The 13,552-nt window shown below is 46.6% G+C and overlaps 1 protein-coding gene across 1 annotated transcript in view; it reads left to right on the forward strand.

The window, feature by feature from the left end:
• Positions 1–13,552, forward strand: part of LOC106604065 (short transient receptor potential channel 3) — a 72,083-nt gene that overhangs the window by 36,377 nt on the left and 22,154 nt on the right. Inside the window, exons 9-10 of the mRNA XM_045717507.1 lie at positions 6,203–6,283; positions 12,768–13,004. Coding sequence (XP_045573463.1) covers positions 6,203–6,283; positions 12,768–13,004 — 318 coding nt within the window. The remainder of the gene's footprint in view (positions 1–6,202; positions 6,284–12,767; positions 13,005–13,552) is intronic.

Raw genomic sequence — 13,552 nt, forward strand, 5'->3', positions numbered from 1 at the left:
TAACCCCTAACCCTAACCCCTAACCCTAACCCCTAACCCCTAACCCTAACCCTAACCCCTAACCCCTAACCCTAACCAACAAACAAGGTCTGTTTAACCCTAACCCTAACCCCTAACCCTAACCCTAACCAACAAACAAGGTCTGTTTAACCCTAACCCAGTTGCAATTTTCCCTCTTTGTGGTACCTGACCACACTACTGAACAATAGTAATGCTCTGTTCTACCTTTTTAACAGCACTATCAACAAGGCAGGTCCTACAGGCCCTAGTTTCTACCTTCTTAACAACACTATCAACAAGGCAGGTCCTACAGGCCCTAGTTTCTACCTTCTTAACAACACTATCAACAAGGCAGGTCCTACAGGCCCTAGTTTCTACCTTTTTAACAGCACTATCTACAAGGCAGGTCCTACAGGCCCTAGTTTCTACCTTCTTAACAACACTATCAACAAGGCAGGTCCTACAGGTCCTAGTTTCTACCTTTTTAACAACACTATCAACAAGGCAGGTCCTACAGGCCCTAGTTTCTACCTTCTTAACAACACTATCAACAAGGCAGGTCCTACAGGCCCTAGTTTCTACCTTCTTAACAACACTATCAACAAGGCAGGTCCTACAGGCTCTAGTTTTGTCTCACCTGGACTATAGACAGACTTCTCCCCATCTTAGCTACTGTTGTATCAATATGTTTTGACCATGACAGTTTATAATCCAGGGTTACTCCAAGCAGTTTAGTCACCTCAACTTGCTCAATTGCCACATTATCTATTACAAGATTTAGTTGAGGTTTTGGGTTTAGTGATAGATTTGTCCCAGATACAATGCTTTTAGTTTTTGAAATATTTAGGACAAACCTAGTCCTTGCCACCCATTCTGAAGCTAACTGCAGCTCTTTGTTAGATGTTGCAGTCATTTCAGTTGCTGTAGTAGCTGACGTGTATGGTGTTGAATCACCCACATACATAGACACACTGGCTTTACGCAAAGCCAGTGGCATGTAGTTAGTAAAGATTTTTAAAAGCAAGGGGCCTAAACAGCTACCCTGGGGAATTCCTGATTCTACCTGGATTATGTTGGAGAGGCTTCCATTAAAGAACACCCTCTGTGTTCTATTTGACAGGTAACTATTTATCCACAATATAGCAGGGGGTGTAAAGCCATAACACGTTTTGCCAGCAGCAGACTACGATCGATAATGTCAAAAGCCGCACTAAAATCTAACTGCCCCCACAATCTTATCATCAATTTCTCTCAATCATCAGTCATTTGTGTAAGTGCTGTTCTTGTTGAATGTCCTTCCCTATATGTCACGGGCATCGTATGAATTGGACCAAAATGCAGCAGGTACGTCAATGCTCATTATCTTCTTTATTAAAATAAATGAACACTGAACAAAAAGAACGATGAAAACAGTCTTGTCAGGCACACAGCTAAACAAGAAACAACTACCCACAAAAACCCCATGAAAAACACCCCTACTAAATAGGACCTTCAATTAGAGGCAACGAGGAACAGCTGCCTCCAATTGAAGGTCAAAACAATAAACTAGACATAGAAATAGAAAAACTAAAAAATAGAACATAGAAATACAAAACATAGAACACTACCCAAAAATCCCGACAACACAAAACAAACACACCCTGCCACGTCCTGACCAAACTACAATAACAAATACCCCCTTATACTGGTCAGGACGTGACACTATAAGTGTGCTGAAAGTCTTGTCAATTTGTTTACTGTAAAATAGCATTGTATCTGGTCAATCACCATTTTTTTCCAGAACTTTTACTAAGGGTTGGTAACAAGTTGATTGGTCGACTATTTGAGCCAGTAAAGGGGGCTTTACTATTCCCAGGTAGCGGAATGACTTTAGCTTCCCTCCAGGCCTGAGGGAACACGCTCTCTAGTCGGCTTAGATTGAAGATATGGCAATATCGTCTGCTATTATCCTCAGTAATTTTCCCTCCAAGTTGTCAGACCCCGGTGGCTTGTCATTGTTGATAGACAACAATTCTTTTTTTCACCTCTTCCACACTGACTTTACGGAATTCAAAATTACAATGCTTGTCTTTCATAATTTGGTCAGATATACTTGGATGTGTAGTGTCAGCGTTTGTTGCTGGCATGTCATCCCTAAGTTTGCTAATCTTGCCAATGATAAAGTAATTAAAGTAGTTTTCAATATCAGGGGATTTGTGATGAATGAGCCATCTGATTCAATAAATGAAGGAGCCGAGTTGCCTAAATTTGCTAATCTTGCCAACGGAAAAAACATGAATGTAGTGTGAGCGGACCAAGTCATTTGACGTCACTCTAAAGCGGAAAGGTGGGATAAACGAGTCAGGAGTTGGTTTCTTGATTGAACCCAGTTCTCTATTGATGGATTTTGGTCAATACAAACACTCCAACATAATCAATGAGAATCTCCCAAGGAAAGACATACATCTTCTCCAGATGAAACAGGAACACAATACAATTATCTTTAAACTACAACAAAAGTCAGGGGTTTGTCACCACCTTAATGGTTCTTTGTGGTTAGCTTCCCTCTCTTGGTGGCCACCTTAATGGTTCTTTGTGGTTAGCTTCCCTCTCTTGGTAGCCACCTTAATGGTTCTTCGTGGTTAGCTTCCCTCTCTTGGTAGCCACCTTCCAGAGATAGGTTTTTCTCCCTTTCTTGCTGGTTCCCTCCTCTCTCTTGTAAGGAAAAGATAATAGGTAATTAGTACCATCAGCTGTGCTTAATTTCCTCAGGACCCCTTGACTCACATACCTAGTTGGGCTACTATCCATGAGTCCAGCCTGCCCTCTGGTGGTCCTTCCACAGTAGTTGGCAATATCAGTCGGTTTTGTAATGAATGAGCCATCTGTTTCAATGAAGGATGGAGCTGTTTGCTTTTTGAAGCTGCTCCAAAGCTTTTTACTGTCGTTCTTTGTCATTTATCTTTGTTTCATAGTGTAGTTTCTTCTTCTTTTTATTCAGTTTAGTCACATGATTTGGGCGCTAACCGAATTGAAGTTTAGAAACGAGGGTACAGTTTCACGAAGTATCAGATTACACAACATTTACAGTGGATTGAAAGAGACTGTTGATGAACTGAGCTATGTGACGCTAACCACAATAACCATTAGTCAGCCATAATAGTTGATTTTGTGGTTTGCCTTCAAAATAAAAAGCCCTCAGTGAAACATATGCTAGTTGATTTCAATTGTGGAATACTGTAATATTGGAACACTGTAATATAATGTTGTTGGTGTTCAGCAGCGAAGCTGGAGCAGGTACCTAGGAAGAAACCTAGAGAGGAACCAGTCTATGAGGGGTGGCCAGTCCTCTTCTGGCTGTGCCGGGTGGAGAGGAACCTGGCTCTGAGGGGTGGCCAGTCCTCTTCTGGCTGTGCCGGGTGGAGAGGAACCAGGCTCTGAGGGGTGGCCAGTCCTCTTCTGGCTGTGCCGGGTGGAGAGGAACCAGGCTCTGAGGGGTGGCCAGTCCTCTTCTGGCTGTGCCGGGTGGAGAGGAACCAGGCTATGAGGGGTGGCCAGTCCTCTTCTGGCTGTGCCGGGTGGAGAGGAACCAGGCTCTGAGGGGTGGCCAGTCCTCTTCTGGCTGTGCCGGGTGGAGAGGAACCAGGCTATGAGGGGTGGCCAGTCCTCTTCTGGCTGTGCCGGGTGGAGAGGAACCAGGCTCTGAGGGGTGGCCAGTCCTCTTCTGGCTGTGCCGGGTGGAGAGGAACCAGGCTCTGAGGGGTGGCCAGTCCTCTTCTGGCTGTGCTGGGTGGCCAGTCCTCTTCTGGCTGTGCCGGGTGGAGAGGAACCAGAATATGAGGGGTGGCCAGTCCTCTACTGGCTGTACTGGGTAGAGAGAAACCAGGCTCTGAGGGGTGGCCAGTCCTCTACTGGCTGTGCCGGGTGGAGAGGAACCAGGCTCTGAGGGGTGGCCAGTCCTCTTCTGGCTGTGCCGGGTGGAGAGGAACCAGGCTCTTAGACGTGACCAGTCCTCTTCTGGCTGTGCCGGGTGGAGAGGAACCAGGCTATGAGGGGTGGCCAGTCCTCTTCTGGCTGTGCCGGGTGGAGAGGAACCAGGCTATGAGGGGTGGCCAGTCCTCTTCTGGCTGTGCCGGGTGGAGCGGAACCAGGCTCTGAGGGGTGGCCAGTCCTCTTCTGGCTGTGCCGGGTGGAGAGGAACCAGGCTCTGAGGGGTGGCCAGTCCTCTTCTGGCTGTGCTGGGTGGAGAGGAACCAGGCTCTGAGGGGTGGCCAGTCCTCTTCTGGCTGTGCCGGGTGGAGAGGAACCAGGCTCTGAGGGGTGGCCAGTCCTCTTCTGGCTGTGCCGGGTGGAGAGGAACCAGGCTCTGAGGGGTGGCCAGTCCTCTTCTGGCTGTGCCGGGTGGAGAGGAACCAGGCTCTGAGGGGTGGCCAGTCCTCTTCTGGCTGTACTGGGTAGACCAGAGGAACCAGGCTATGAGGGGTGGCCAGTCCTCTTCTGGCTGTGCCGGGTGGAGAGGAACCAGGCTCTTAGACGTGGCCAGTCCTCTTCTGGCTGTGCTGGGTGGAGAGGAACCAGGCTCTGAGGGGTGGCCAGTCCTCTTCTGGCTGTGCCGGGTGGAGAGGAACCAGGCTCTGAGGGGTGGCCAGTCCTCTTCTGGCTGTGCCGGGTGGAGAGGAACCAGGCTATGATGGGTGGCCAGTCCTCTTCTGGCTGTGCCGGGTGGAGAGGAACCAGGCTCTGAGGGGTGGCCAGTCCTCTTCTGGCTGTACTGGGTAGACCAGAGGAACCAGGCTATGAGGGGTGGCCAGTCCTCTTCTGGCTGTGCCGGGTGGAGAGGAACCAGGCTCTTAGACGTGGCCAGTCCTCTTCTGGCTGTGCTGGGTGGAGAGGAACCAGGCTCTGAGGGGTGGCCAGTCCTCTTCTGGCTGTGCCGGGTGGAGAGGAACCAGGCTATGAGGGGTGGCCAGTCCTCTTCTGGCTGTGCCGGGTGGAGAGGAACCAGGCTCTGAGGGGTGGCCAGTCCTCTTCTGGCTGTGCCGGGTGGAGAGGAACCAGGCTATGAGGGGTGGCCAGTCCTCTTCTGGCTGTGCCGGGTGGAGAGGAACCAGGCTCTGAGGGGTGGCCAGTCCTCTTCTGGCTGTGCCGGGTGGAGAGGAACCAGGCTATGAGGGGTGGCCAGTCCTCTTCTGGCTGTGCCGGGTGGAGAGGAACCAGGCTCTGAGGGGTGGCCAGTCCTCTTCTGGCTGTGCCGGGTGGAGAGGAACCAGGCTATGAGGGGTGGCCAGTCCTCTTCTGGCTGTGCCGGGTGGAGAGGAACTAGGCTCTGAGGGGTGGCCAGTCCTCTTCTGGCTGTGCCGGGTAGAGAGGAACCAGGCTCTGAGGGGTGGCCAGTCCTCTTCTGGCTGTGCAGGGTGGAGAGGAACCAGGCTCTGAGGGGTGGCCAGTCCTCTTCTGGCTGTGCCGGGTGGAGCGGAACCAGGCTCTGAGGGGTGGCCAGTCCTCTTCTGGCTGTGCCGGGTGGAGAGGAACCAGGCTCTGAGAGGTGGCCAGTCCTCTTCTGGCTGTGCCGGGTGGAGATTATAACAGAACATGATCATTAAGGCCGGATTCTTATTCAAGATGTTCAGTCGTTTATAGGTGACCAGCAGGGTCAGATAATAATCACAGTGATTGTAGAGGGTGCAACAGGTCAGCACCTCAGGAGTAAATGTCCGCTTTTCATAGCCAAGCGTTTAGAGGTTGAGACAGCAGGTGCAGGTGCAGGTGCGTGAGTGAGTGAGAGAGAGAGAGAGAGACAAAGTCAAAAGCAGCAGGTCCGGGACAAGGTAGCACATCCGGTGAACAGGTCAGGGTTCCAGCAGGTCTGGGACAGCAGGTCTGGGACAGCAGGTCTGGGACAGGTAGCACATCTGGTGAACAGGTCAGGGTTGAAACTGGAGCAGCCGCACGACCAGATGGACTTGTGACAGCCAGGAGTCATCAGGCCAGGTCCTAGGGCTCAGTTCTTCCAGGAGAGAGAGAATTAGAGGAAGCATACTTCAATTCACACAGGACACCAGATAAGACAGGAGATTTACACCAGATATAACAGACTGACCCCATTCTAGGGCAATGTGTCCAATTTGACCTGATGGTAGAACAGTGGGCCCACAGCTTGAATCCCAGCGTTGCTGCTTGCAACTTTAATTGTTCTTCATCTCCTCCTCTTTCTCCTCTCCAGAGCGTGACCCCATCCTGCTGTATCGTATGACCACCACCCCCTTCACCTGGATGGAGATTCTCATCATATCCTGGGTCATTGGTCAGTCTGACATCATATCCTGCTGCTATAACATAATTTCCTGGCTACTAACTCCCTCTACCCTTCGCTCCCTCTACCCTCTACCCTTCGCTCCCTCTACCCTTCGCTCCCTCTACCCTTCGCTCCCTCTACCCTCTACCCTTCGCTCCCTCTACCCTTCGCTCCCTCTATCCTTCGCTCCCTCTATCCTTCGCTCCCTCTACCCTTCGCTCCCTCTACCCTTCGCTCCCTCTACCCTTCTACCCTTCGCTCCCTCTATCCTTCGCTCCCTCTACCCTTCGCTCCCTCTACCCTTCGCTCCCTCTACCCTTCGCTCCCTCTACCCTTCGCTCCCTCTACCCTTCGCTCCCTCTATCCTTCGCTCCCTCTCTCCCAGCTATAGGTACAGTGCCTTCAGAAAGTAATCTCACCCATTGACTTTTTCCACATTTCGTTGTGTTACAGCCTAAATAAAAATAAAAACATTTAGATTTGGTCACTTACACACAATACGCCATCATGTCAAAGTGAAATTATGCTTTTCAACATTTTTACTAATTTATAAAAAAATGAAAAGCTGAAATGTCTTCAGTCAATAAGGATTCAACCCCTTTGTTACAGGTGTCCTTCCTAACTCAGTTGCTGGAGAGGAAGGAAACCTCTCAAGGATTTCAGTATGAGGCCAATGGCTGTAATAGAAGAGAACTGAGGCTGGATAAACAACAGTGTAGTTACTCCAAATATTTGTATAGTATTTTTGTTCACACTGAATGAAAGATAAAATGAAAAGACACATTTTCCTCTTTTTGGCCCCCTTCGACCCCCTTCCAAATACATTTAAAAAGAAAGGGAAGTCATTGAGTTACATGTCAGAAAACAAAATGATACTTCAATACAAGCAAAAACATAATAGGCTAACAATTTCAGGTGATTAGGTGATTTTATAGGCCTATATAGCAATAATCTTAAGGGGTGGGGGTGAGGCCAAGAGTACTAATCTGGAGGGAGTGTTTGGAGCTGTTCAAAATTGGATATTATCGGGACCCAGGTGGAATAAAATGACTTGGTTGACGCTCAAATGGTATACTTAATATCTTCTAATTTTAGGAACAGCATCAGATCTTTCAGCCAAAGAGAGCTTATTAAGGGAGGATTGATAGATTTCTAATCCAAGAAAATCCTTCTGCGGGCCAACAGGAAGGCAAAGCCACGTTTGAAGACTCAGCCTTTCTGGTGATGGAGAGGCGTATTGTTGTCCTAATCCCAGAATGGTGTTGATCAGCTGTTGTCTAATATTTAATTGTTTATTAAACAAAGTCTCTCACCGTTGCCGCTTGCTATAGAATCGGCTTCCTATATCGCAACAAAGCCTCCTTAACTCATGCTGCCAAACATACCCTCGTAAAACTGACCATCCTACCGGTCCTCGACTTCGGTGATGTCATCTATAAAATAGCCTCCAACACTCTACTCAACAAATTGGATGCAGTCTATCACAGTGCCATCCGTTTTGTCACCAAAGCCCCATATACTACCCACCACTGCGACCTGTATGCTCTCATTGGCTGGCCCTCGCTTCTTCATATTCGTCGCCAAACCCACTGGCTCCAGGTCATCTATAAGTCTCAGCTTGGTAAAGCCCCGCCTTACCTCAGCTCACTGGTCACCATAGCAGCACCCACCCGTAGCACGCGCTCCAGCAGGTATATCTCTCTGGTCACCCCCAAAGCCAACACTTCCTTTGGCTGCCTTTCCTTCCAGTTCTCTGCTGCCAATGACTGGAACGCACTACAAAAATCTCTGAAACTGGAAACACTGATCTCCCTCACTAGCTTTAAGCACCAGCTGTCAGAGCAGCTCACAGATCACTGCACCTGTACATAGCCCATCTGTAAATAGCCAATCCAACTACCTCATCCCCATACTGTATTTATTTATTTATCTTGGTCCTTTGCACCCCAGTATCTCTACTTGCACATTCATCTTCTGCATATTATCACTCCAGTGTTTAAATTGTTTAATTGTAATTATTTCGCCACTATGGCCTATTTATTGCCTTACCTCCCTAATCTTACCTCATTTGCACACACTGTATTGTACACACCTTTTCTATTGTGTTATTGACTGTACGTTTGTCCCATGTGTAACTCTGTGTTGTTGTTTGTGTTGCACTGCTTTGCTTTATCTTGGCCAGGTCGCAGTTGTAAATGAGAACTTGTTCTCAACTGGCCTACCTGGTTAAATAAAGAGAAAAAAAATTAAGAGAGAGAAATAGGAAATGATTTAGCCTCTAAGAACAACTGAGTGTAGATGGAGAGATCAAATCTGTTTTATTTGTCTCAATAAAGACATAATTTGCATTCGATAGAACGGTGCAGAATGAATTGTTTGTAAAGATGAGTTGAGTCTCCATGGTGATCTGTATTGTTCAATGAGAGGTTGAGTGACAGAGGAGCATGGTCACTAACAACAATGGCAGAGAATTCTACTTAACAGAGGGGAGAAGGGCTTTATCTACAAAAAAGTAGTATATTCTGGAATAGGAGTGGTGCACATGTGAAAAGAAAGAACATCTTTGTTCCTGGGGAAAAAGGAATCTCGATGGATCTACACATCCTGCCTGGCTCATAAATGCAGACCAAGCTATAGATAATTATCTAGAGTTTGAACGGTCGAAGACTGGGTTGATCACACAATTCAAGTCACCTCCAAAAATGAAATAGTGTGAGTTGAGATTGGGCAGCAAAGAAATACATTTGTTAATAAAATCAACATCATCCCAATTGGGAGCATAAACATTTACAAGCAAAACAGAGGTGTGAAAGAGAGAACTAGACACCATAACAAAACAGAGGTGGGAAAGAGAGAACTAGACACCATAACAAAACAGAGGTGGGAAAGAGAGAACCAGACACCATAACAAAACTGTGGATCTGAGATGATGTCAGCAGCTGTAAATTGTACTTTCCTATGAATAAGTATTGTTGTTCCCCTGTTCTGTTATGTTACTTTGGCATTTCATTTTGAATGGAATTGTCCTCCCCAAGCTTTACGGAGTCTACCTTACACAGATGTGTTTCTTATTAGAATGCTGTATCTGTTTTTAAATTAAGACAAATCAAATACTCGAGCCTGTTTAAACTGGGACGTTCATTTGCTTGACGTTCCAGCTTGTAAAGCTAATAGCTGACCCCAACTCCCACCCCAATATCTGAATTATCAGTCATTAAAGGAAAACTGGAATAGAGATGAAAACCCTGCATAAGACCACCGATCATATCTTGTGACAAAAAAAAAACATTAGGCAACATACTGTTGAAGTAGAATGTGTAACAATCAAATCAAATGTTATTTGTCACATGCACCGTGAAATGCTTACCTACAAGCCCTTAACCAACAATGCAGTTTTAAGAAAAAAAAGTGTTAAGAAATTATTTATAAAAATAAACTGAAGTGAAACATTTAAAAAAAGAGGCCAGATGATGCAGACGCTAAGCTACAGGACGTGTAATCCATGGCTTCTGGTTGGGGTATGTACGTACGGTCACTGTGGGGATGACGTCATCGATGCACTTATTGATGAAGCCATTGACTGATGTGGTGTACTCCTCAATGCCATCGGAGGAATCCCTGAACATATTCCAGTCTGTGCACCAAAACAGTCCTGTAGTTTAGCATCTGCTTCACCTGACCACTTCCTTATTGGAGCGAGTGTCTGGTACTTCCTGGTTTAGTTTTTGCTTGTAAGCAGGAATCAGGAGGATAGAGTTTTGATTAGATTTGCCAAATGGAGGGCGACGGAAAGCTTTGTATGCGTCTCTGTGTGTGGAGTAAAGGTGGTCTAGAGTTTTTTTCCCTCTGGTTGCACATTTAACATGCTGGTGGTCCCGTGTGGCTCAGTTGGTAGAGCATGGTGTTTGCAACGCCAGGGTTGTGGGTTTGATTCCCACGGGGGACCAGTACGGAGAAAAAAATGTATGAAATGTATGCATTCACTACTGTAAGTCGCTCTGGATAAGAGTGTCTGCTAAATGACTAAAATGTAAATGGTAGAAAATGTAAGCATCCCTTAAACATAAAACACCCACATTGGATATTTAACATGTGTTACTAGTGCCAGCTACGTACATGGATACAGGTCATGTTCAGTCAATTCTAGATGTAGCTAGCTAGGTAGTTGTCCATATGTCAAACTATATCTCAGCTAGCTAACTGCTAGAAATGGTGAAGTGCTTAGCTAAATCCACCGCCACATTCAAATAGCCCAGTCAGTGCTTGAGCACGCTGGTTTTTGCTGTGCTTAGCTAGCCATGCTAACAAGTCAGCCGAATGTCCCTGTTGTCTGAAATCTTCTCAGCCAAGTATAGACGTAGTGAAGATATCCCTCGGTGCTCGTGGAGTTGAGCCATGTAGAAATACATCTCAAAATAAATGTGGCATTAGCTAGCCAGCCAGATAGTAAACAGTCAAGTGTCTCCAGCCAGCTCCCGCTTGGGTGTTGCCATTAGTCTCAGTCAAATATAACAAAAAAATAAGTCTGTTCTCCTGGAATGAGCAGATAAAACACCATTGCTTTCATGTGAAAAGTAATGTCCAAGTGGATGTCATGAAAATCAGTCCGTAGTCAGCCATCAAATTAGCCAGCCAGCCATATATTCCTCCAGCCCGACTGCTAGCCCTCCTCGATCAACTTTACTCTATGCGCATAGAAGACGGTGAGGGTGTAGGAGATGAAACTTGATCCCCCTTCTTGTTGAGACCGGTTTTGATGTCCTTGAATTCAGCTCGTTTCTTCACAAGGTTGGCACTCAAGTCCGGGTAGAATCATATATCTTGGCCACAGAATTTTGGTTTATGCTCCCTTGCCCAGCGCATTGCCCGTTCCTTGTCTTGGTAATAATGAAAGCAGCTATGATTAACCTAGGTTGCTCCCCTGAGTTGGGTTTGGGGGAGAGGGATCTGTGCACTCGGTCGAGCTCTGGCGGCTTGTCAAAGACACCTTTACCCATCACTTCCACCAGCAGGTTTCACAGGGTTGACTGCAGTCTTAATTATCTCCATGACGCCAACAATCGGATGTTTTCCCTTCTGGCATAATTCTCCAGTGAATCTAACTTGGAAAGTAGAGCTGTGTTGGCCGTTTCCGTATGAGAGACAGCTGCCTCTAGCTCAGCAATCCGCTCGGTGTTGTCAATGGAGAAACCTTCTAGTGTAGTGAGGCATCGCGTTGACTGTTTCGCAAAAGGCGTCAATGGAAGTTTGGAGAGGTGCAAGCGAAGTGCTGAGGAGACAAGCCATATCCTCTTTTAGGCTACTTCTTTGTTTTGCTAGCTCAGCGTGGTCATAGAAAAGGCCTCCCGACTCTGCAGCAGGGCTGGCTGCGGCAGCCATTTTCAGTAGTTGGTTCGGCCTTCGACGATGTGTTGGTCGTAGCAGTTCTCTTTGGGTTGGTCTTGCTCATGGTACCATAACAAGTGATTATAAGAATATAACAAACTGATACATTAACATAAAAACGTACAGCGGCGTGTAAAAACTTAAAAATAAATGTTTAATTGGGTACCTTTCTCAAACACGTCCTCTTACATCACCTGACCGGAAGTCTACCATTACTACACAATACTAACTGAAATGACAAAGTGAAAAGAAGGAAACTTGTACAGAATAAAATATTCCAAAATATGCATCATGTTTGCAAAAAGGCACTAAAGTAAAACTGGAAAAAATGTGGCAAAGAAATGAACTTTATGTCTTGAATACAAAAAGTGTTATGTTTGGGGCAATTCCAACATCACTGAGTACCACTCTTCATATTTTCAAGCATGGTGGTGGCTGCATCATGTTAGGGGTATGCTTGTCATCGGCAAGGACTAGAGAGCTTTTTGGGATAAAAAAAAAACAGAATAGAGCTAAGCACAGGCAAAATCCTAGAGGAAAACTTGTTTCAGTCTGCTTTCCAACAGTCACTGGGAGGAAAATTCACCTTTCAGGAGAACAATAACCTGAAACACAACGCCAAATATACATGAGTTGCTTACCAAGATGACATTGAATGCTCCTGAGTGACCGAGTTACAGTTTTGACTTAAGTCATCTTGAAAATCTATGGCGAGACTTGAAAATGGCTGTTTAGTAATGATCAACAACCAACTTGACAGAGCTTGAAGAATTTTACAAATAAATATCTGCAAATATTGTACAATCCAGGTGTGAAAAGCTCTTAAAGACTCACCCAGAAACACTCACAGCTGTAATCGCTGGCAAAGGTGATTCTAACATGTATTGTCTCAGGGGTGTGAATACTTACGGAAATTACACGTTTCTTAATTTCATTTTCAATAAATTAGCAAACATTTCCAAGAACATGTTTTCACTTTGTCTACTGTAATCTATTTAATCTAAACTGAATTCAGGCTGTAACACTACTAAATGTAAAGTAAGTCCAGCGGAATGATCTGAACTGGGGGTGAAAGGAGTATCTATGAACTACTAACTCCCTCCCTCAGGTATGATTTGGGCGGAGGTAAAGGAGATCTGGTCCCAGGGAGCGGGAGAATACCTCTTAGAACCCTGGAACTTCCTGGACTTCGGAATGTTGGCCATCTTCCTGGCGTCCTTCAGTTCCCGCTTCTCTGCCTATAAACACACCTACTCAGCCCAGCTATATGTCCACACACACTACACACAGCTCCCTACGCTGGACAACGTCACCCTTCCACCACACGTACACTACTACACACTGGGTGAGTACACACACACACACACACACACACACACACTACACACACCTCCCTACGCTGGACAACATCACCCTTCCACCACACGTACACTACTACACACTGGGTGAGTACACACACACACACACACACACACACACACACTACACACACACCTCCCTACGCTGGACAACATCACCCTTCCACCACACGTACACTACTACACACTGGGTGAGTACACACACACACACACACACACACACACACACACACACACACACACACACTACACACACCTCCCTACGCTGGACAACATCACCCTTCCACCACACGTACACTACTACACACTGGGTGAGTACACACACACACACACACACACACACACTACACACACCTCCCTACGCTGGACAACATCACCCTTCCACCACACGTACGCTACTACACACTGGGTGAGTACACACACACACACACACACACACACACACACACACACACACACTACACACACCTCTCTACGCTGGACATCACCCTTCCACCACACGTACACTACTACACACTGGGTGAGTACACACACA

This window comes from Salmo salar, chromosome ssa04, assembly GCF_905237065.1.
Source record: "Salmo salar chromosome ssa04, Ssal_v3.1, whole genome shotgun sequence".
NCBI lineage: Eukaryota > Metazoa > Chordata > Actinopteri > Salmoniformes > Salmonidae > Salmo > Salmo salar.